This window comes from Zalophus californianus, chromosome 6 (genome assembly GCF_009762305.2).
Source record: "Zalophus californianus isolate mZalCal1 chromosome 6, mZalCal1.pri.v2, whole genome shotgun sequence".
In the NCBI taxonomy this organism is placed as follows: Eukaryota; Metazoa; Chordata; class Mammalia; order Carnivora; family Otariidae; genus Zalophus; species Zalophus californianus.
The window spans coordinates 39,935,325-39,960,812 of record NC_045600.1 but is presented as its reverse complement, the minus strand read 5'-3'; the positions used below and the strand labels follow the sequence as shown (position 1 = coordinate 39,960,812).

The following is a 25,488-nucleotide window of genomic DNA, read 5'->3' as shown; positions in this document are numbered from 1 at the left end:
TTAATTTGGGTAACCTGATTTATTTAAATCTCCTTCCAGAGTTCGATATTTAAAGTGAAAGTTTGTAAGAAACATTTCTAAGAAAACGAGCCATTATCAACAGTAAACAGTTATTGGTCATCTGTTCATCTAGTAAAACCAGGAACGAAGAGATCATAAAATTCTGTTCCTGCTTTTAAGGAAGTTAAGATCCAGCTGGGAAGACTGACATTCATTTTACAAATGCTGAATGACTGCCAATATATTTTGTGTCATTAGACATGGCAAAAGTTGAGTTCAAGGAAGAGATAGTGCTGGATTTGATGAAAGAGGCCGTGGGATGGTTTGTGAATGTAGCGAACAATTTGCTAAGGAGATGGAGTGGATAAAGGGAAATATTATGAAGGATTAGTCAACAAGAATGGTGACTAATTAGCCGTGGGAGAAAAGAGGAAGAGCTAATTGAGGGTGAAGGCTGCATTTCAAAGCTGGATGACTGAGTGATTAGTATCACTGACAAAAACAGGAAATCTGAGGGCGAGTTGGTTGGGGACAGAGCGGACACTTGCTTTTTAAACCTCCAGGTTCTGACATGATGACATCAAAGCAGGGCATTTTGACACAGTCTAGGGCAGAGATGAGATAGGGATTACGGGTGAGATGAAGCTGACAATTACAATGCTTCCTAAATTTTTTAAAGCTTAGGCATCAAATGATTTGTGTTTTTAGGCTTTGTCACAGTAGCCCTGAGTTAAATGGCCACCAAAGGCCATTTAGGGAAGAGGGCTGACTATTTACATTTGGGTATATTCTGAGTAGAAAGGATGATTGAGGCCATGAGAGTGGAGGAAACCTCCAAGACAGGAGAGACTAAGAAATGCAACTGAGGATGAAACCATAGTGTAAGATTCAAAGGAGTAAGTCGAGCTTATCAAGAGTCCCGTCTGAGTGTCAGAATGGGGACCCCAACAGTGTCAACAGTGTAGGTTACAGCAGTCAAGAAGAAGGAAACCTCCCAGGACAATGGGGTAGACTACAGTGAGAGATGCTGAAGACTTAACAAGGGAAATGATAACTGAGAAAGGAACCTGTATTTGGAGACTAGAAGGTCACTCATAACTCGGCAGAGAGTGTAACTGGTAGTGAGGATGGAAGCCATGTTGTAAAGGGAAATGATGGGAAATTCAAAGTAATAAAAAAGATGGCAAATAAAAGGTAGTTTGGGCAAGGAGCAGCAAGAACAAATCTCTAGGTTGAGCAAAGCCTGGGGATATTAATGGAAAGGGAGCAGTGAGGATTCGGGAAGGAGAGATTTGATGGAGCAAAGTCTCAGAGAAGGGGAGAAAGGATGGGATTAGTCATTGCTCTTTCTTTTCAAAGAAGGGAGAAGGATGAAAAGAATGGGTAAAAAGGGAGAGACATTTTGGGAATGTATGGGTGTGGCTACAGATATGCATTGAGGCGGGAGAGGAACAAGGTCAAGTGGCTGAAAGTGGCTTGAGGGGGATTTACTCAAATCCTGGAAAATGAGTTAGGAGGTCTTCCTGAGACTGAGGACGATAAGGGTAGGGCTTGAAGACATTAGGAGAGGTCCGAGCCTGCCAAATTCAGTACAGTAGTGCTGAGTCACATGTGGCTACTGAGCACTAGCCCCAAATGAGACATGCTGAGGTATAAGCTACCTATCTGAGTTCAGACTTAATCCAAAAAAAGGATGTAGAGTACCTACCTCATTAATACTTTCTATACTGATTTCTGTTGTTGAAAGGCTAATACTCTGCATATGTTGGATTAAATATATTATCAAAATTACTTTTACTGGTTTCTTACTTTTTAATGAGGAAGCTACTAGGAAATTTAAAATTTCTAGTTAGGGGCTCACATTATATTTCTATTGGACAGTGTCGATCTAGAAAAATACAGTATGTCAAAAAGGAATCAATAAAAGGACTGCCAGAAAGTAAAGAGGGTTTGGTTAAAGTCAGTGATCTCTAGTGGATCCAGTCAACAGGGTTGGAGGCTGGGTGTTCCCAGCAGTAGACGGTGGAGCTGAGTGAGCCAGGGCCGTGAACTTGCACAAGCAGGCTGGTTAGAGGAGCCGAAGATCCAACAGGACAGAATTGAAATGAACATCTCGGGCTCAGGCTGGGAATGACAGGCGGCCAGGACTGTTGGGAACTCATGGGTTGGGAGAATGGCAATGGCTGTGTGTGGTCGGAGTGACAGCAAGTGGCCAGTGATGATTCAGCGGGAAGGGTAGGAAGTGGTGAAGTGTGATCAGAGAAGAGACTTTCTGTGTTCCAATCTGCTGTGTAAATGATGACTTTTCACATTTTAATTTTGCTCAGAGTGATGTAAACTTGTGTAGGAAGCTTTATAGTAGCGGATCCAGAAAATGTATATTTGAGTTTCCTTAAAACCCAAGTAAGAAAATAAAAGTAACTCTGTAACTGTGACAAATTACCCCCAGGAGTTTTTGGGTACAACAAAGTATAGACAGCTTTCTCTTCCTTTAATATCCTCCTAATGCAGAAAGGTCAGATGAGAGTTTAAACACCTGAGTCACATTCACTAAGCATACTCACGAAGGCAGGTAAATTACCGTATTGCTTTGCCACATATAAAAACTAGAGTTACTTTCCTAAAAACCAAGGAGCAATGCATTGGCTTTGAAATGAGAGATCAGTGTGTCCTATCCATTGAGAAATGGACTGGGCTTGGTGATCTCATCATAGTCCCCAAAGCACAGGTGGGAGCCCCCGCTGCAGCCTGCCTGGGGCTCACCTGGAACTCATTCGGTCAAGGCTGAACTGGCATATTTGGCATATTTGAAGAATCCTGATTTCAGATGCAGAAATCAGTGCTACCCTTATTTCCATAATCTAATCAAGGGCAGTAAAGAGAAACAGAAGTGATCCAAGGCTTGAATGAATAGCTAACTGGAAATAAAATGCTCTGTCAAATTTCTAGAAAGAAAACTCTTTGCTTTCTTTCAAAATTTTTTGGTTTAGGAAACCATTTTAAATGTATTCAGTTATATGATCCAATAGTGGCGCAGTATTCAGAAAAATGTACGAACTGAAAGACAGTGGTGCAGCTATTCGTATTTTATTTTTAAGGCAAAATGTGGCATAAGTGGAGAGCATGAATGGCAATAAACTGTGCACGATGATTTGCATTACTGCACCATATTCCTAAGTGAATTTATTTATATTTCATTTTGGTCCGGTAAAGATTTCAGGCAGCATTGCACCACTTGCTACGTGACAAGTGAAATCTACTTCATAAAAGGCCAAGTGAGAAAACCCTACTTATATATATCAGCATTTCATCAAAAGGATTGTTGAAAAATGATATGCTGTTGACTCTAATTTACTTTTCAGCAAACTTCCAATAACTGACTACAATACTTGAGCACCTTCTGAAAAGAATCAGAGGCTCAAAAAACCTCAGTTCTTTACAACCCAGCGTCCAAAGCAGTGATAGCTAGTTTCTCTGATTTTCGTGAGGCCAACAAAATATCACCACAGAAAGTTAACAAGAGGAAACAGTAGTAACTTTCCCTCCTTTTGCCATCAAACTGGAGAAACGTAATGGGAATCGATGTAATAAAAAAACTTTAAACATGCACGGAGACCTTCAAAGATGACATTTAGTCAACGACTCCATGAGTTTCCTTTGCCATGAAACAGTCTCATACGTAAGTTTGAACTTTAAATGGTAACCCAGGGGCCCTGAGCCCAGGGGGAAGCTGCTGGGAGGGACTTTTGCTGATAAGACATCTGCAGTGATTCCATTTTCCAGGCCTTTCCTTCTCACCACTTAAATACAGCCAATATGACTGTCAAGAGAAAAATGCCAACAATCTTATTTCTAGATGTTTAAATAACGTTTGAAAGAGGAGATACAATCCACCTGGCATTCTGTGTGGACAGTAAAAGAGCACAGCATTGAATCCACATGCTAGTTCCAACCACTGGGACCACATTCTCTCTGTCCTATGAAATGAACGCAATGATGCTTAGACCCTTGGTCACCTTGATGGGGTGGACCTGACCAGGAAATGAAACAGCAGGGCCCAGTACTGAAGACAGTGTGCTAAATCTTTTAGCAAATGGGCTCATTTGGAGGGGTCCTCACAGGGCAACTGGCGTCAAAGGAAGAGATGGCCATATGGAGAGAGAGAGAGACAGGCTTTGGGCACGTGGTAGCTGAGGGCAGCACACAGGAAGATTTGCAAGGTGTTAAATAATGGTTGTCCTCATGTGATTTTTCTTGTTTAAGCTTTCTGACTTGATCAAAATACAAAACTGTCCATTTGGTTGGTGGTAATCAGTCATAATTAGCCACAAAATCTTGTGTGGGTCACACCTTAAAATCCATCATCGTATTGGAATAGAAAAGAACCATGGAGATAGACAGCTATTGCTTCTTTATAAAAACCGAATATATTTAACATTTTTGACCAAGACCATAATGGCAAAATGTTTCTTGAACTAAAAGGATAAGGAAAGGTAATGATCTCTCATTGTACCTCTGTTCCATTCAATAAATTATTATGTCTTTTTTTTTTAAAGATTTTATTTATTTATTCATGAGAGAGAGAGAGAGAGAGGCACAGGGAGAAGCAGGCTCCCAAGGAGCAGCGAGCCTGATGCGGGACTCCATCCCAGGACCCTGGGATCATGACCTGAGCCGAAGGCAGATGCTTAACCATCTGAGACACCCAGGTGCCCTATTATGTCCTTCTTGATCCCTATTACCACTATATTGGATCTGCAGTTTGGTAAAATGTTTCCAAAAGCAAGACATGCTCATTGCTTAATGGGTAGAACTGCAATAAATTCTAAAAATTAAAACCTGTTACATTTGTACCTTTCAAAATCAACATCAGTTTGGGCAAAGAGCTTGTCAGTGATGTTTGAATTATAAGACAACTCTACTCAGATTTAACTGAAAAATATAGTTTAACATATGTGGAAGACATAGAACTCTATACTTCAAAGTTCTAAAACTTCTAACAAATTTCTTTTTATTTTATATAGATTTTATTTATATATTTATTTTGGGGGCGGAGAGAGAGGGAGCCTGCATGAGCAGGGGGAGGGGCAAAGGGAGAAGGCGAGAGAAAATCTCAAGCGGACTCCACACCAACTGTGGAGCCCTACACAGGGCTCGATCTCGAGACCCTGAGATCATGACCTGAGCTGAAATTAAGAGTCAGATGCTCAGTCGACTGAGCCACCCAGGTGTCCCACAAATTTCTTAACTTATTTGAAAAATATACTACAAATTTGGAATACATTTATAATGACCAGGCTTTTAATGTAATTATTGTCATCTAGGCAGAAGATGGATTTTAAAGAATTATTAATGTCAAATTCTTAGCTGTCAAACTGTGAGCTTAATTATAAGGCAATCATGTTTCTTTGAATGGTTGTGTGTACTTTCGTAAGAACTGGAAAGGTGACAATATGTAAATATTAATACATGGCCAAATGTGTACACAACTTAGGAGATCAGGTTGAGAAGGATGGGAAATTTTTTGGTGATGTATATTTAGTTATTTCCAAAAAGAGAGGTGATATTCTGGAAGTTATCCACCCACATTAGCTTTTGTTTGCTGGATTCAGTGAATTTTAACATTTAATTCTACTATAAGGTAATTTAAAATATATCAATTACTTCACAGATGCTGTTCCCAAATGTATTAACTAGTCTAAAGATGAAAGAGAACTGAATAAAGAATTTCAAATATAAGGAGGAAATGGGAGAGAAGGCAGGGAGAGGGAGAGAAAGAGAGGGACAGAGGGGGAGATGGAGAGAAGGAGAGAGAAACCTTTCCAGAATAATGAGGGAGAGGCCTGCTCGTTATGATGGAATAGGGATCTGTAATCATAATCCTAATGCTTTAGTCATACAGTATCAGGAATATTATTGGGTTTTTTTTCCTTTTTTTTTTCAAGATTTTATTTATTCATTTGACAGAGAGACACACACAGCGAGAGAGGGAGCACAAGCAGGGGGAGTGGGAGAGGGAGAAGCAGGCTTCCCGCCGAGCAGGGAGCCCGATGCCGGGCTCGATCCCAGGACCCTGGGATCATGACCTGAGCCGAAGGCAGACACTTAACGACTGAGCCACCCAGGTGCCCCTATTATTGGGTTTTTAAGTGATATAAATCCTAATTCATAGAAATCTGAGAAAAATCATAGATTTGAAGATGTGGATTTAGATCAGCATTTTTATCAACCTTTCTCACCCTTGATGGATCTTCCTTTAAAAAAAATTTAGACCCTGCAGAGAGTCCATTTGTACAGTCTAAAACCAAAATATGAAACTAAAAAATTAATCTATTGATGTTTATCATACTTTTTCTTAATTTTAGGAAGGAATAGCTCATACAGTAAAGAAACATATATGTGAAGTTCAGCAATTCTCTCAGTTTCATGTCAGTTTTTTCCATTAAATTACTTCAAATACTTTTTGAGACATATACAACCTTGTTTTATAAAAGCTGTTTTTGTTGCCGAGTCCTCTAGCTTCATGTTACACAGTATGGAGATGCTGGACAATATTCAGCAAATACTAACCCTCATTAACTCTAGGTGTAGGACTTTGGGAGATTTGTGGCTTCCATTTGAACCTCTCTTTGAACAAATGGAAATTTTCATAATGTGTATGTATCACTTTTAGAAAAAGAATAAAGCCATTATTCTCTCCCCAAACTTTGGAATATTCCCTTATAAATATTGTCTTGAAAATAATCATACACAGTGAAAAAGCAGAGTTTTATTTTTCAATGGAGTAATAACTACCCATATTTGGTATATTATCTGGATAATGAGAGTTTTCTTTCATTAAAACAAAAAAATCCCCAGGGGCACCTGGGTGGCTCAGTCAGTTAAGTGCCCAACTCTTGATTTTGGACTCTTGATTTTGGTTCATGTCGTGATCTCAGGGTCCTGGGATGGAGCCCCACATCGGGCTCCATGCTCAGCATGGAGCCTGCTTAAGATTCTCTCTCCCTCAACCTCTGCCCCTTCCACCCCCCACCGCCCCCCCCCACTCCTACTTGTGCACTCGCGCAGTCTCAAAAAAAAAAAAAAAAAATCCCCAGATCCCCAGCTAAGCCAGTTCCCCCACTGGATCTCATTAGAATGTGCAGAGAGGGAGTTTGCAAGTATAATACTTATGTTGTAATATTTGTACAGTATTCTAATGAGATTGAGTCCAAATAAAAGGTTTGATAAAAGGTTGTATTGGTCTGCCTTTATCTAAGTATTATCTTACCAAATGCCATTTTCAAAATACAAGCATTTCTTTCAATTTCTGTTGCCAAAACAGACATTTTTTTCTGTGTATTCTGGGATGCTTGGCTGTTTTCAACTAGCACCTTTCAGAATGGACCACCATGAACAGTTTTTCCACAGAGCACTGTAGACCAGCGTATAATATTTTATTTTGTAAAAAACCAGAAATACTTTTAAGTTATATTCCCTGGAAAGTGTTTCACTCTTCATTACTATTTTACTCGCTGAGAAAGCTGTAACTACAGAATGGTGCAACACAGGGTCAAGTGGGACTTGACTAGTAGCCCCAAACAGGTGACAAGTATCAACCCAGTGTATTACCAAGCATCTGCCAGGTATATTTGTCGAGTACAGTGATATCTGGAAAAAACTATCTTTGAGCACAAATACAATGATATGGATGAATGATTTTGCTCAAACTTTATTCCCCTGCCCCAGTATTATTTGGATTTAAGCAGTATGAGAAAGTAATTAAAAGCATAGGTTTCAGAATCAGTCTGCCTTATATTTGGGACCCAGTTAAGTCCTAGGGCAAATTCCTGGCCCTCTCTGCCTCAAACCCCTCAGTTTCCTCCTCTGTAAAGTGAGAGTAAGATAATCATCTCATGAAGGCTTAATTAAAGACATGTAGCAAGAGTTTAGGATAGTTACCGGGACATAGCTAATATTGACAGAGAATTTGGGATGATGAATTGATGATGGTGGTGAGGATGACAACAATGGCATAAATTGATCAAGATCACTGACTTGCTGATTAATTTTGCGGTCTGTAAGGGGAGAAACTATGTGAGAAATATCTTGGCAGAGGTCAGGGGAAGTTCGCTCTATAACTCAGCATGAGTAAAGGACATGGAGTGCTGTTGTGGGAAGAGTTCTGGATTTGAAGCAGGCACCTTCTCACCATGCACTTCACCACTTATCAAAAAACCTTGGATAAGTCACTTAACCTCTTTGAGCTTCATGATGTCCAAGAGTAAACTAAGAAGCTCCAATGAGAAAATTTGACAAAATGAAAACTATGTAAATGTGAGGGATTATTAAGCCCACACCATCACCATTACCTACATAATTCATATTCTTAGAAACACCATTGATAATAAAGTTCTCTACCATTGAGGCAGATGGCAGAGCAGTGAGAAGTGAGGGGTTCTGTGGTCAGCCAGCCTAGGCTTGAATCTAGCCTCTTCTGGCATTACTAGCCATGTGCCTTGGTGGAGGCCTCAGCTTATCACTTATAAAATAATAATAAAATGTACACACCACAGGATTTGTGAGGATTAAATGCAATGATGCAAGTGAAGCATTCAGTAAAAGTGCCCCTAACATATTAGTATTATTGTGATCTGTAACATTACTATCTATACAGGTGTTTTATTACATTATGGTTTTATTCTGCTTCCATTTTCACTGAGTTGGGTGGGCTTTGGTTTATTAACCAATATTGGTAGTGGTACCATTTTTTTATATTGGAAGCAGAATCTTTGTAACGTATACATTAATGTATTACTATACTGTAATGTAATGTATTACAGAATCTCTGTACTAGTATAAGGTAGACTTTAGACTCTCTTTAAATGCTCCTGTCTCTAGCTAAAATCTTATATATTAATAAAGTAGATATAAGGTTCCTTCTGCATGGTTACTACAGTTCTTATGACAATTACATTAGTTCCAGTCGAGTCTTCATGAAATAGTCAATGGGCTGCAATTTCTCCATGGAATGTTTACTAACATGGAGAAAACCTGAAGCTCAATTTCTTTATTCCCTTTTACAAGCAAAACATTCACCTGTAATACTTCTGGAGGATAGTCTCAACAATGTTACACTGCACCCTGCAACCACATTCACAGGTGCTTCTAGATCACACCCATTCCATCATTTGTACACCCGACCCTGCTCTGCTGGGCTACAGACTGGGCTAAGAATCATTACACACCACCCGTGGCCTCAACCCCAATTATGTATTAAACTCACTTGAGGATCTTTTTAAAAAATATTGATATTTGACCCATTTGAATCAGAACCTCTAGGGGTGGGGCCCAGGCATCCTTTGTGTTCCTAAAAGCTCCCCAGGTGATACTAATGTATAGCCAGGGTTAAGAACAGCTGTTTTTGATAATGAGGGAACTAACGTGAAGAAGATAACATTGAAAATGCTAAACAAAAATTTTATTATAGATTTAGTTTTAAAAGAAAAGTTCTCTTAGTGGAAAGAAAAAGGAATAGTTTACTTCTTACTATTTCTCTTTCATGCCTATAAACCCACCCACCCAGTTATTAGTCAATTTTCAAGATAATGGCTTTGTTCTATCTGACAAAAGGAAATCAATGGTACTGAAGACGACCAAAGGTCATGGAGTGTAAAAGACCTTCAACGATCTGGCATTAATCTTCACAAGTAGCTGTATATTGAAAATGAAAATGATTGTTTTCAGTAGACAAACAATGACATTTGTGTTATTTTCTGATTATAAATAGCCATGCATTTTTTAACCCCTGTAGTGAGAAGGTTGACTGAGGCAAAACACATAGGAGCATAACGAAATAGTGTCTTATACCTTATACAAATAAAACAGAAAATCTGCCATGTTTTGGCATCTACTTTTGGTAAGAATAGAAAAAACCCATAATCATAGTCTAAAAACCAACTTTTTTTTTACGTCTTTGCGTCCATCTAAACTTGATATTGTATCAAACCATAGTTGTCTGTGAAGTGTGTATATCAGAATAAACTGGATGAGTCTAATACATAAGAATGAAATGTCACCAAGCATTTTCACAACTGCCTTCTGTATAAAATAAGCGATTTCATGTCACTGTCATCATTCTCTAAAACTATGCCCCTGAATTGCCATACATTTCTTATTTCCTAACTTTTAAATGTATTAGGACCATTTATTTACTTTTGACAGTTGTATTTCCAATAGACTCACATAATTTGAACTCGACTTATATTTTGTCACCGCCATCCAAACCAACGAATAAGAGACAGAGCTAATGTGTTCTTAATTCTGAGGTTCACGTTTACTTTTTCTTTGCTTAAAAAATTTACTGAAGAAAAACCCTACAGAGGTACTAAGGATGAAAAGCCATTCTATTCTTTCTGTGATATAAAATGACAAGGGGAAAATGCCAGATTTCAAAAATAAAAAAATCAGTTTCTGCTCCAGAGTATTTTTGGTCCCCTGAGGAACACTGCAACCCTTCAGGTTAAGTCAAATGTGCCTTCTTCAGAACCTTATTTAAGATTAAAAGACACTTCATCTTACAAACACCCGAGTTTACCACACATAATTCATTCTTCCAAAATTCTCTCTTTCTCCTCATAATCTCAAACTCAGCAAGGTGAAGGAGAGAATCTTAATATAACAAAGGAGAGATGGATGTGTGAAGTATGAGGCTGAATAAAAATGGCTGAAAAGCAATCCAAGGGAGGTTGGAGGGTGGCCACACCCAGTGCTAATATGGACTGTTTCAAAATACATCTGTTATACGGAGGGCACTCCGCACTGCTTTTTATTTCCCCTCTATTTGTTCCACAGATACCCATTTTTAATAAATAGTAGTTACAGGTTACCCCAATGACAGACAAAAACCCTGAAATATTTCAAAATGAACCATCCTAATATGTGGCTACGCCATCATATTTTCAGGATTTCGAGACCTAGTCTGCATTTCCAGTCTCCTTTGTGTGACCACAAATAACAACCCTGAAATGGGTGTGTCCCTCTTAAAAGGATGCACTAGAACCCTCTCACTTAATGGTTCTACCAGGAGATTTCAGCCTTTCGGCGAAAATTAAATGGCCTGGGATGCATGGAACAATAAGAAAGCATTTTAACTCCGGGCATGAGAAGAGATTAAACAAGTACTGAACAATCAACGGATCCCAAGAGAGCTCCCGGAGGAGGCAACTGATGCATTATTTAAATTTCTAGCATTACAATAAGAAAACAAAGGGGTGGGGGTGGGGGGTTTAAAAAAAAAAAGGAAAAGAATCCAAACACCATCCATTTCGATTTTTGACATGACAAGTTTACTCCCCCCCCAACAGAAAGCTCTCGGGGATGAAGCATGCATAGGTCCCACAGGTGAAATGATGCACAATGGCCGAGTCCGGGTCCCGGGGTTCCCGTGCACCGCAGGCATGCACTACCGAAATAAAGAGAATACCCTGACTTTTCCAGTTGCTCCACACACAGTCCATCTTGGTGGAATCGGCAGTGGCCTGCATCGTGCGGGCTTTGGGGGCTCGCCGTTGCCGTCCTCGGGGGCGCGGAGCTGGCACTCAGGGTCTGCGCCCCGGCTGCGGCGGCAGGGCTCGCGGTGGCCGCGCGGCTGCGGACTGACTGAGGCTGCACCAGCCGGCGCGCGGCGAGGGGCGGGCGCGTCGCGGGCGCCGCAGTCTCCGCAGCAGCGAATCAGCGCGGCGCGGCCCCGGGGCTGCCTGCGCGCACGGGGATGCGGCCACCGCTCGACGCGAGAGCGCTGCCTCGGCCGGCCGGCCTGGCTGGGAGACTGCCCCGGAGTCGGCTGAGCCGGTTCTGACCCGGGAGGCACAAAAGCGGGCAGGGTGTGGGGGGTATGCAAGAAGAGGAGGGGAAAAGGGCCAAGGGTGGGGATCAGAGTGCGGCACTTGGACTGTTCCTTGGAGTTCTTGACACAGGGTGCATATTCTAGAAATTTCTTAGACACCTAAGAAACTTGTTGGGTAAGACGCAGGTGATGGCAGTACAGATATCCGGCTTTCAGCAGAAGGCCCCCCCTTCCCCCAATTGTCCCCATTGCTCACTCACCTCTCTTCCCCATTTCTTTACATTCTGGCCACGATTTATTTTAATTGCCTGGCATCTTCCAAGCAACTGCCAGATCTCTTCCTCTTTCTGGAATATTCTATGGCTATCCAAAACCCTGTTGGCAAGCCACAGTCACTGTAAAGAAATCCTGCTGCTCAGTAGGTCATATGTGTTTTTCCTGCTGCCCCTATTCTCCAGCTCAGTTTGTGGTTCGAATGAATAAATACCTATCAGAATGTGGTGCCTGTAGGCTCCGTTTCAAAGCCCCTGGACTCTCGCACACAGAGTTATTGGTCACTGCACTGACACTCCAGGAGGTCAGTTGTGGGGACATCGAAACAGAACTCAGGGAAGCAAAGGGCATTCTGCCTCAACAGCATCATCTTTGGGATTGAGTGTTGGGGGCACATGGAGGTGGGCTGTGTGTATCATTTGGGAGATATAAAGTAGGTTTCCAAACCCAGTGAGTGAGTCAAGAGATACAAGTCCCCAATTACAATGCAGATGTCAACGGGAGGAGAACAGTGGGTGGTGTGACCTACTATTTAAATCTCACCATGAAATACTTTATCAGATCATACACCAAGAACTTGAGAGAATGGACAGGGGATAGGTACATTTTGATGAGGAAAAGGTAGAAATAGCACAGAGAAAGGACTCGAATTTGGGCATTGTCTGGGGAAGGCAGTCCTGGTGGCAGGATCCTTGGAGAGACAAAATATAACATGGGGCCAGAGGACACCTCTGGAACTACAGGGGCATACAGAAGGAAGAGTTCCCATTTTACTTGTTGTGGCATGACATCATCTTTTACACAGTATTTCTCTCTCTCCCTCGAAGAGAAATGGAGCCTTCATGATTCTTCCACAGTTCCCAGAGAGGTTCCTTGACAGACCCAAATCTGCATTTGCACATCCTGCCCCAGCAAGGACTTAAAGACAGTAGTCTCAAGGTTATACTTGTAGCTACGATTTATCTTTCATTTTATGAAGAGTATACACTTTAAAATGTGATCTTTGGGATCATGCATATTTTTCTTTTTTAGGATGTGAGCTTCCAGAGAAACTGAGCTTCTCTCCGTAGGTCTGTAACATAACTGAAATTACTGAGGAAGCTTAGTAGGAATGAGATCAGGAGGATGATTTGGCACTTCTGGGCAGCTGAAGTCTCCTCCAAGAGGAAGGGGGTGTCAGAGCTACCACGGGCTGATGGGAAGGAAAAGAGTTATTACAAAGTACTTTTCAAACTGACCTGCTCCAGTGATGGTAGTGACCTTTTTATATTTATATTTCCAAACCCACTCCAAATTTTTTTCATCATCATGGTCATGTTTGGGAATTCAGTCAGAAAATACTGAAAAGACAGGTACTTGATGATCTGACCAGCACTGAATTCTCACTGTATGAAGTAGGGCTGGACAAACTAAACACAGTTGGGAACAAGACTCAGAAAGAAAGGGTTGCCGTGTGGGCTGCCTAGACTGGCTCCTTTTCAGTTGAAAACCTTTGGAGCCTTGGCCACTAGGAGGCACTGCCAGTCCAACGATACCCCCAGTCATCAGCCCGAAGTCCAGCTGGTGCCCCCCAGTTACCTTCAGTGGTGAGTATTAAGTGTGCACCATGTTGGCAGAGCCACTGTTCACGGCTAATCTGACGGGCAGTACTGTGCAGCAAACAGGGCAGCACATCCCTGGCTGCCGAGAGCAGGCAGAGGCTAGCTCTCCCTCAAGTGAAGGGGAGCTGTGTCAGCCCTCTTAGGTCATGCATTTTCATGGGCCAGCCAAGTTGACCTTGGAATGTAAGCTCAGCAGAAAGACCACATTCTTTCTAGGCATGCTGAATCTGAAGACAGAAGCTTGATGACGCCCAAAAAGTCAAGATAGCAGTCTGATAGTTGAAGGTTGAGGTAAGGCGTCTGATGCCACAGAGATACACACCAGTGAAAAACGAATTGAGGGGCTTTAGGTTAAGGTGTAGGTGGTAGGAGAAACAAATGAATTTATTAAAGAAAAATCAGGCAGAAAAGTGTGAAGAGCTTGACTGAGAATTGGGGGGTGTGGGCGTGAGACCCACTTACATGGCAGAAGTTAGTTATATGGCCTTCAGCAAGTATTTATCACCTTTGGACCTTTCTCTCATAATGAGAAATGAATTATACAAAATGAATCGCAGCTTTAGATGTTTGTGTCTATGAAATAATAAGAATTTATTTCTTGTAGACATTGTAAGCGGGTACTTTCTTTGCACAAGTACCCACACAGTATTAACTGAAAGCTCTTGCCAAGATCAAATGATAAAATGGGTAGAAAAGATATGTAAATTGTCCTCGAGTGGTGAAAGAAAACAGAAAGCAAAACAAAGCTTGCTAAAAGCGGGCAGGAACTGCCACTGTCTTTAAACCAGGAGAGAACAGGCGGACTTTGTACACAGCCGGCTCAGAACTTGGTTTAGGTCCCTGCCAAGAGAGGAAGTGATGTCCTTAGTTTTCAGGCTGAAATCATGCTGTAGGCATTCGGTTCAAGGAAAAACAAAATTGTCAAGTTTTGAAATCTCATCTGAGATCAAGAGAAATGTTGAAGACTACCATGCCCAGAGTGGCTGTATGGCATCTGTTTTTTTTATAGCCCCAGGATTTTACTGATGAGAATCAGTGGCACCTATATTGATACATTTAGTCAATAAATATTTACTGAACACCTACTGTATTCTAGATACTGTTCTAGGCCTAAAGCAAAATTGCTACTTTTAAGAAGTTTATATGTTAGTGCAAGACTGTTGAATCACAGACCTGTACCTCTGAAACAAATAATACACTATATGTTAAAAAAAAAAAAAGAAGATAGTAGGAAGGGAAAAATGAAGGGGGGAAATCAGAGGGGGAGACAGACCATGAGAGACTATGGACTCTGAGAAACAAACTGAGGGTTCTAGAGGGGAGGGGGTTGGGGGGATGGGTTAGCCTGGTGATGGGTATTAAGGAGGGCATGTTCTGCATGGAGCACTGGGTGTTATACGCAAATAATGAATCATGGAACACTACATCGAAAACTAATGATGTAATGTGATTAACATAATAAAAATAAAAAATAAAAAAAGTTTATATGTGAGTAGGATGGGCAGATAATAATAGAAGAGGTAAATGTCTATTTCACTTGTAGACAGGTGTACAGGGGGAAATAGCGCAGGTAAAGGGGATAGAGAATGGGAGTGGTGTGGAAGTTTTCTATTTTATGAGGCGGGTCAGCAAAGACCTATCTCATAAGGTAAAATTAAAGCAGACACCAAACAAAAGAGAAGGAGAAAGCTATTAAACTATATGGTAGAAGAGCATTTACAAATGCACTGAGTTTCAGGACAGAATGTAATAGCTGGTAAACTATATCCAGTTCAGAGAACTCCATGTTTGGGGAGTGTGTGTGTGCATGTGTGTGTGTGTGTGTGTGTTTAATGCTCTGAGAAGTATAGCAATTGGAAGAAAAGGCACAAAACCAAAAAAAGTACTTCATTATGATCAAAGAACACTCAGAACTCTGCTCTATGCCATATGGAATAAGGAAATTTAAAGTAACAACCAATTTGGCACATAACCCACTGCACCAAAATAATGCATGAATTGCCTTTATTTCGAACAAGAGATTAGCACTTGTTATTTGCCAGGTGCTTTCTCATATGGTATATATTTAGTTGTTACAGATCCCTATGAGGTAGATAGTGTTTACCTTCATTTTCTTGATTCATTCAACCATTCAATCTGCAAACATTTGTAGAGCCCAAATTAAGTGCCTGATTCTGTAAATACAAAAGGAACTGCCCACTGGAAATATGAGTTTAGTGCGGGAGATTTACACATAAATACATAAATGCAATCAACTGATAGGTGTATGAACAGGAAAGAGTGGATACACAGTGATTAGGGGAAGAAGAGGTTTCAGGAAAGGCTTCGGAGAATAGATGATAATAAAGCTGAGTTATGAACAAAAAAATAGGATCACCAGTTTGAGTGACAGGGATTTCCTGGCATACAGATAAGGCACCTTAACCACAGAGAGGTACAGGGGACAGTGAGACAGATCCAAGTAATAATACTGTCAGTAAATGAAGGAAACACTGCAGAGTTTCAAGGGGAGGAATAACATCTTGAGAAGTTGAATAATTTATCCAGATTTGGTTTGGGATTTTCCAGAGTTGTTAAAGACATACATTATAACCCTGAGCAAGACAAGAGGAAATCAATACCCTAACTCACATCATATTGAAACTGCAGGGCATCAAAGACAAGAGGAAATCTTAAAAGTAGGCATAAGTGAACAACACATTGCCCCAAGAAACTGTTGGACCAGCCACAGTCTTTTCATTAACTGAAGCCAGAAGACAATGGAATAATGTTTTCAAAGTAGTGAGGGAAAATAACTGTTATCTAGAATTCTGTACCCAGCAAGACTTATATAGGTATTTTCAAATGTAGGAAATGAGAGAATTTCCTAACTACGAACCCTGCAGAAAAAGCGACCAAGGTTGGTACTTCTGGAAGAAGAAAACTGAACTTAGAAGGAGGAAGGGAAATGCATGAAAGAATGCTAAGTGTAAAAACTGGTAATGACTAATTTGGGGGGTTGTAAGAAAGGTGAAATTAAAGTAGTAGACAAAAATAGAACATAAGGTAGGAAGGAGTGATAAAAGTAAAAGCATCCTAACGTCCTAGTACTATTCAGGAAAATAGTAGAGATTTTAATTTAATTTTTTTTGAGATCTTAATTTTAGACTATGAAAAGTCAAATTTGTAAGTTAAACATTTAAGGGTCACCACCAGAAACATCTACCTTAAAACTTCTAAATGAATAAAATGTATAAACAAAGTAATTAGTAAATCAAATTGAAGTCAGGAAAGGAAAAATATGAGAAGCAAAGTAAAGAACTAGTGAATAGAAAGGATAAAATAAAGTAGTAGAAAACATCTAAATATATCCAAATAATGCCAACCAAGAAGATGGAAACTCTCAGATTGGATGAAAAAAATCTAGCTAAAGGATGTTTATAAAAGAAAATCCTAAGGCATACTGACACAATAAAGTTAAAAGTAGAGATGTAAAAAACTATACCAGATTAATAGATTTTTGGATAGTGATCTTGCTAACAAACTCACTTATTAATTCTAATTGTGGATTCTTTTGAATTTTCTATGTAAATAATCATATCTTCTCTGAATAAATATGGAATTATTTCTTCCCTTCTAATCTTTATACTTTTATTTCTTTACTTTGGCTAGTACTTCCACATATAATGTTGAGTAGAAGTGGTAAAGGGTATATATTCTTTGTCTTTCTCTTGGATTCAGGGGAAAAGTGTGCTCAAAATTTTACCATTAAATATGATGTTGGCCGTGAATATTTTAGCTGTCTTTTATCAGATTAAGGCAAGTTCCTTCTATCCCTAGTTTTTTGAGAGTTTTTGTCATGAACAGATATTGAATTCTATCAAATGCTTCTACTGAAGCTATTGAAATGGTCACAGGATTTTATCCTCAATTCAGTTAATACATAAATTACATGGATTGAATTTTGAATGTTAAACTAATCTTGCACTCCTTGGATATACCCCAAATGGCTCTAATGTGACATTCTGATTTTTAACTTCTCTTTATGTCAATTTTAGCAAGCTTTATTTTCCTCAAATCAATTCATCCATTTTAAATATGTTGTCAAATTTACTGGTGTAAATTATTCATAACATCATAATTTTATGTTTTTAATAATCTGAAGGAGCTGTAGCCATGTCCACTTTTTCATTTGCGATATTGGTAAGTTATTTTTCTCTCTGCATTTCTTGATCATCTTATTGGAGGTTGATCAATATTATGAATTAATTTCAAAGAATAAAATTTTTCTTTTGTATATCTTTGTATACGCTCTCTATTTCATTCTATTACTATTATTTCCTTCTTTTACTTTCATTTTTCTTTCATTAGCTCCACAAAATAGAAGCTTAGATTAATTTCAACCTTTCTTCTTTTCTAATATATTCATATTCATTTAAAAGTATAATATTCCCGCTAAGCACTGTTTTAGTGGCAACCTACAAGTTTTGATACATTATGTTCATGTTATTGTCCAGTTCAAAATATTTTCTAACAGTCATTGTGATTTTTTTTCCTTTGGTCCATTGACTATATAGAATTACAAACTTCTGAGCATTGTTCTAACTATCCTATTGTTTATTTTCAGTTTAATTCACCTGTAGCTAGACAACAAACTCTATACAATTTTAATCCATTGAAACTTGCTTTAGGGTCTGGAATATGATCTATTTCTTTTTAAAAGATTTATTTATTTGAGAGAGAGAGCAGGGGGAGGGGCAGAAGGAGAGGGAAAGAAGCAGACGCAGCATTGAGTATGGAGCCCAACATGGGACTCGATCTCATGACCCTGAGAGATCCTGACCTGAGCTGAAATCAAGAGTCGGAGGCTTAGCTGACTGAGCCACCCAGCCATCCCAAATATGATCTATTTTGATACATGTGTCAATTGGACATGAATGTATATTCTAAAGTTATTTTTTTTTTAAGATTTTATTTATTTATTTGACAGAGAGAGACAGTGAGAGCAGGAACACAAGCAGGGGGAGTGGGAGAGGGAGAAGCGGGCTTCCCGCTGAGCAGGGAGCCCGATGTGGGGCTAGATCCCAGGACCCTGGGATCATGACCCGAGCCGAAGGCAGACGCCTAACGACTGAGCCACCCAGGCGCCCTATATTCTAAAGTTTTAAGGGTGTTCTATAAATGTCCATTTGGTCACATTGGTTAACAGCATTATTCAAACAATTTATCTCCCTAATAATTTTTTGGCTGTATGTCTGCCAGATATTGAAATAAGTATATCACAACATCTAACTTTCATGTTGATTGATCTATTTTCCTTTCAAGTCTGTCAATTTATATAACTTTATATATATTGGACTCTTATAAATTTAGAATTATCATGTCTTACTGTTGAGTTAACCCTTTTGTCTTTATGAAATGTTCCTCCTTATCTCTAGTAACACTCCTTGACTTAGAGTTTAGTTTGGCTGATAGGGATATATACACAACAGCTTTATTTTGGTTGGCGTTTGCATGATACGTCTTTTCCCATCCTTTACTTTCAAACTATCTGTATCTTTTTATGTTCTTAAAGACAGTATATTCTTGGGTCTTGTTTTTAATTCAGGCTAATAATTTTTGTTTTTTTAAGGTGAGTGTTAAGTCAGTTTACATTTAATGTAATAACTGATATAATTGGATTTAAGTCCATCATCCTGCTATTTATTTCTTATTTATCACATATCTTTGCTTCTTTGTTCTGCCTTTCTTGCCTTCTTTCAAAATAATCAAGCATGTTTTTTTTTTAAGATTTTATTTATTTATTCATAAGAGACAGATTGAGAGAGAGAGAGAGAGAGAGAGAGAAGCAGAGGGAGAAGCAGGCTCCCCGCTGAGCAGGGAGCCTGATGCAGGACTCAATCCCAGGACCCTGGGATCATGACCTGAGCCGAAGACAGACGCTCAACCATCTGAGCCACTCAGGCGCCCTCAAGCATGTTTTTTATTAATCCATTTATTTCCCACAATAATTTTCTAGTTACACCTTTTTAAATACTTTGGTGATTAGCTTACAATGATAATGTTCATCCTTAACTTACTGGATTCTATCGTATATAGTACTTTCACAATTTCCTATGCAATAAAAGAATCTTACAACTGTAAATTCCACTTAGCTGTACTGATGTGACATTCTTTCTATATACTGCTACTCAGTTTTGAGTCAGTTTGCTAATGATTTGGGTAGACTTTTTCTATCTATATTTATGAGATCTGTCGTCTTCCTTTCTTATAATACCCTCCTTAAGTTTTTGTATCAGGGTTTTTAAGGTAGGCTTGTTATATGATTTTTATCTTTTGCTTTGGTTTTATGGAGTTTGATTACAATAAGGTTTTTTTTTCCTTTGGTGTCTATTGAGCTTCTCAAATCTGTATATTGATTGATGCCTTTTACCAATTTTGAAAAAAAAATCTCAGCCATATTTCTTCAAATATTCCTTCTGTCCCATTTTCTCTCTTTTCCTATAAATCCAATTATTCATAGGTCTGGCCTTCTGACAAGTTTTTTTATACTCTGTTCTTTTCATATTTTTATTCAGTTTTTTCACCACCTTGGATATTTCTTATCGAGCTATCTCTGAATTCACTAATTTTATCTTCTTCTGTGACCAATGAGCTATTACAAGTAGCTAAGTAAATTTTAATTTCAGAAATTTTATCTTTTAGTTCTAGAATGTTCACTTGATTTTATTTTTATAAATACTCTTTCTCTGCTGAAATTCTCCATCTTTTTATCCATTTTCTTTCACATATTTATAGTAGTTATTTAAAAGACTTTATCTAACTTCAATATCCAGCTCATCTATGGGTCAGCTTCTATTGTCTCTGTCTTTCTAAATTCCAGCATAGTTAGCATACAGTGTTACACTAGCTTCAGGTGTACAATTAGTGATTCAACAATTCTATATGTTGCTCAGTGCTCATCATGATTAAGTGTATTCTTAATCCTCTTTACCTATATCATCCATCCGCCTGCCCACCTCCCTTCTGGTCACCATCAGTTTGTTCTCTATAGTCAAGAGTCTGTTTTTTGGTTTGTCTCTTTTTTTTGTTTGTTTGTTTTGTTTTTTTATATTCCACATATGGGTGAAATCACATGGTATTTGTCTTTCTCTGACAAACTTATTTCACATAGCATTATACCCTCTAGATCCATTCCTATTGTCTTCTTTGTTATCAGCCACATATTCTTGCCTCTCTTACATGTCTAGTAATGTTTTATAGTATGATAGATATTGTGTATTCAAGAACCATACAGATAGGCAGTCGATTCTATTTTCCCACAAAAAGGGTTCACCTCTTCCTCTGTTAAGCAGATACAGTGAGGGGTTGATCACATCACTTCAGGTATATGATAGACTATGAAACAAGACTCAATACATTTTAACAAGATGGAAATCATACAAAATGTATTCTCTAACCACTTGGAATAAAATTAGAAATTGATAACAAGGAAATTTATAAATTAACAAATATGTGAAACTTAATCAATACACTTCTAAATAAGCAATGGGTCAAAGAAGAAATCACAAGGGACATTTAAAAATATTTCAGAATGAATGAAAATGAAACAAATATTCAGAAGGTACCCCCAAAGTAATACTTAGAGGGAAATGTATAGCTGTAAACACCTATGATAGAAAAAAATAAATCAATAACCTAAACTTCTGCCTTAAGAGACTAGAAAAAGAGCACAACCTAAACCCAAAGCAAGCAGATGAATGAAGTAATAGAGATTACAATGGAAATTAATGAAATAGGAAAAACAATATAGAAAATCAATGAAACCAAAAGTTGGTTCTTTTTTAAAAGGATCAACAAAGTTGACAAACCTTTAGCTAGAATTACTGAGAAGAAACAGATAAAGACTCAAATTACTAAAATCAGTGATGAAAGAGGGGACATTGCTACCAACCTTACAGAATTAGAAGGATTATAGGGAAATACTATGAACAACTACAAACAAATTTGATAACCTAGCTGAAAATGAACAAATCTTTAGAAAGACATAAACTACCAAGGCGAGATAGAAAATATGAATAGATTGAGATGAATAGACATTGAATTAGTAATTTTAAACTTCCCACTAAAAAAAGCCCAGGTCCAGATGGTTTCACTGGTGAATTCTACCAAACATTTAAAGACTACTTAACACCAATCCTTCACAACTCTTCCAAAAAGAAGAGGAAGTGGGAAAACTTTCCATCACACTCTATGAAATCACTGTTACCCTGATAAAAACCAGACAATGGCATTATGAAAAAAGAGAATTACAGATCAATATTCCTTATGAATATAGATGCAAAATTTCTCAACAAAATACTGCCAAACTGAATCCAGCAACACATAAAAAGGATGAACCATGACTAAATGGGATTTATGCCAGTGATAAAACAGCCAATATAATACACCATCTTAATAGAATAAAGGACAAGACCCACATAATCACCTCAATGCAGAAAAAACCATTTGAGAAATTGATCACCCTTTCACAATAAAAAATGCTCAACAAACTAGGAACAGAAGGAAACTTCCTTAACCTGATAAAAAGGAATCTCAAAAAAATCTCACAGCTAACATGAAACTTAATGGCAAAAGATTGAAAGCTTTCCCCATAAGATCTGGAGTAAGACGAGGATGTTTGCTCTGGCAATTTCTATTCAGGATCGCACTGGAGATTCTAGCCAGGGCAATGTAACAAGAAAAAGAAATAAAACTGATCCAGATTGGAAACGAAGAAGTAAAACTACCTCAGACAAAATGAGCTTGTATATAGAAAATTATAAGGAATCAAAAAAAATATTTAGAGGCAATGAACAAGTCTAGCAGTTTGTAGGATGTAAGATCAGTGTACAAAAACCAACTGCATTTCTACACACTAGCAGTGAATGATCCAAAAATTAAGTTAATAAAAACAGTTACATTTATACTAGCATAAAAAGTAAAATAGGGGTGCCTGGGGGGCTCAGTCAGTTAGGCGTCTGCCTTCAGCTCAGGTAATGATCCCAGAGTCCTGTGATGGAGCCCCACATCAGGCTCCCTGCTCAGTGGGGAGTCTGCTTCTCCCTCTCCCTCTTTGCTCATGCTCTCTCTCTCTCTGAAATAAATAAATGAAGTATTAAAAAAGAATAAAATATTTAGGAATAAATTTAACAGAGAAAGTGTAAAGCTTATACTTTGAAAACTATAAAACATGGTTGAATGAAATTAAAGAAGACCTAATTAAATGGAAAGACATTTTTGTTCATAGATCAAAAGGTTTAATATTGCTACAATGGCAGTATTCCCCAAATTAATCTACAGATTCAACACAATCCCTGTCAAAATCCAAGCTACGTTTTTTTTTTCTTTCAGAAATCAACAGATTAATCCTAAAATTCATATGGAAATGCAAGGGACCCATAACAGACAAGACAATCTTGAAATAGAACAAAGCTGTAGGTCTCACACTTCCTGATTTCAAAACCTACTACGAAGCTACACTAATCAAGACCGTGTGGTACCGGCATAAGGCTAGACAACATAGGTCAGCGGAGTAAAATTCAAAGTCCCAAAATAAATCCTAACATATATACGGTCAACTGATTATCAACAAGGGTACCAAGACCATTCAATGGGGATAAGAACAGTATTTTCAAGAATGGTGCTAGGACAACTTTCTATGCAAAAGAACAAAGTTGGACCCCCTACCTCACACCATATGCAAAAATTAACTCATAATAGATCAAAGACTTAATGTAAGAGACAAAACTAGAAATCTCTTAGAAGAAAACAGGCATAAATCATCATGACCTTGGATTAGGCAGAGGCTTCTTAGTTATGACACCAAAAGCACATGGAACAAAAGAAAACACAGATAAATTGGACTTCAATTTTGACTTTTTTTTGACTTCCAAAAGAAACCAAAGCACTTTGGTACATCAAAGGATACTATCAAGAAAGTGAAAAAACTGAGACATCACCTCATACCTGTCAGAATGGTTAATATCAAAAACACAAGAAACCAGGGTGCCTGGCTGGCTTTGTCAGAAGAACATGTGACTCTTGATCTCAGGTTTGTGAGTCTGAGCCCCACGTTGAGTGTAGAGATTACTTAAAAATAAATAAATAAAACAAAACCACACAAGAAACAAGTGTTGGCAAGGGTGTGGAGAAAAAGGACCACTCATACAGTGCTGGTGGGAATGCAGACTTTTGCAGCCACTATGGAAAACAGTATGGAGGTTCCTCAAAAAATTGAAAATAGAATTACCATATGATCTAGTAATTTCAGTACTGGGTATTTGCTGAAAGAATATGAAAACAGTAATTCAAAAAGATATATGCACCCCTATGTTTATTGCAGCATTATTTACAATAGCCAAGATATGGAAGCAGCCCAAGTGTCCGCTGATAGATGAATGGATAGAGATGTGGCATATATACACAATGGAATATTACTCAGCCATAAAAAAGAATGAAAGCTTGCCATCTGCAATGATATGATGGATCTAGACAGTAAAATGCTAAGTGAAATAAGTCAGAGAAGGACAAATACCATATGATTTCATGCATTTGTGGAATTTAAGAAACAAAACAAATGAGCAAAGAAGAAAGAGCCAAACCAAAAAACGGACTCTTAATTATAGAGAACAAATTGGTAGTGACCAGAGGGGAGGTGGGTGGGGGGAACTGGTGAAATAGATGATGGGGATTAAGAGTACAGTTATCATGATGAGCACTGAGTAATGTATAGAATTGTTGAATCACTATATTGTACACCAGAAACTAATATAACACTGCGTGTTAACCATACTGAAATTAAAAAAAAAATTATATGCGGTTAAAAAAAAGATTCCCCTCCAGATGGTTGCAATGCTGCATCTCGGCGTGAGGCTTGGTGAACAGAGCGTGAGCTGGAATTAAGCCTCATTTGCCATGTTGGCCAGGCATGCTTACAAAGGGCACAACCTGGCAACTTTGCACGGCAGCTTGGATTGCTACTTAGCCCACCCTCCGAGCCAGCCTTGTTCTCTGTCTCAGCCTCTACTGACAGCACAACTCTGGTTCCAGCCAACATATTTCTCCGGAGCTCCTTGACAACCTGAGTTTATTGCCGTCCCTTTCCTGTTCCTCCCTTCCCATCACATTTCTCAGAATTTCTATTGCTGGACGTAACTTGAATTGGTTTCTGCAGTCTGCACATTTCCACTAGACCAGGGGCATGACTCTATTTGCAGACTTTTTCCCTTCCTAGGGATTCGGTTCTTCAGACTTGCCTTTTATATATCCCTACCCTCTAACTATGGGTGGCTCCAGATTTTGTTTCTTTTGTTACTACCTGTTTCTCAATGACTAATTGTATATATAATAATGTTATCACACACACACACACACACACACACACACACACACACACACACACACTAACTTTTCCAGAATGCCTTGCACATAGCAATGGCAATAAAGCCAGGTTTGAGCCAATAAGATATAAAGGGAAATCTGCTGGAGGGCTTCTGGAAAAGATTGTTTTCCTGATTAAAAAGCAAGGAGAACACATTTCTCACCCTCGCTGCCCCCAGCTTTCTTTGAGGACATGCTTGGACTGCTGCAGCCATCTTGTGATCATGAGGAGAAAGCCATGATAACTGTGAAGAGTATAGTGCCCTAATATTGTGTCTGTGTTGAGCCATCAGTGTCTCTGGTATCTCCTACTTCTAAACTTTTTTTTAAGATTTTATTTATTTATTTGAGAGAGAGAGAGAGGGAGCACATGAGTTGGGAGAGAGA

The 25,488-nt window shown here is 38.7% G+C and overlaps 1 protein-coding gene across 4 annotated transcripts in view; it reads right to left on the bottom strand.

Annotated features, from left to right (window-relative positions):
• RTN1 (reticulon 1) overlaps positions 1-25,488 on the bottom strand; it is a 215,647-nt gene that overhangs the window by 12,741 nt on the left and 177,418 nt on the right. Inside the window, exon 1 of one of the 4 annotated variants that reach the window (XM_027596893.2) lies at positions 11,465-11,654. The exons of the other annotated variants lie outside the window; for them this stretch is intronic. Coding sequence (XP_027452694.1) covers positions 11,465-11,525 — 61 coding nt within the window. The 5' untranslated portion in view covers positions 11,526-11,654. Of the gene's footprint in view, positions 1-11,464; positions 11,655-25,488 lie in introns of those variants that run through there. 4 annotated transcript variants of the gene reach the window in all.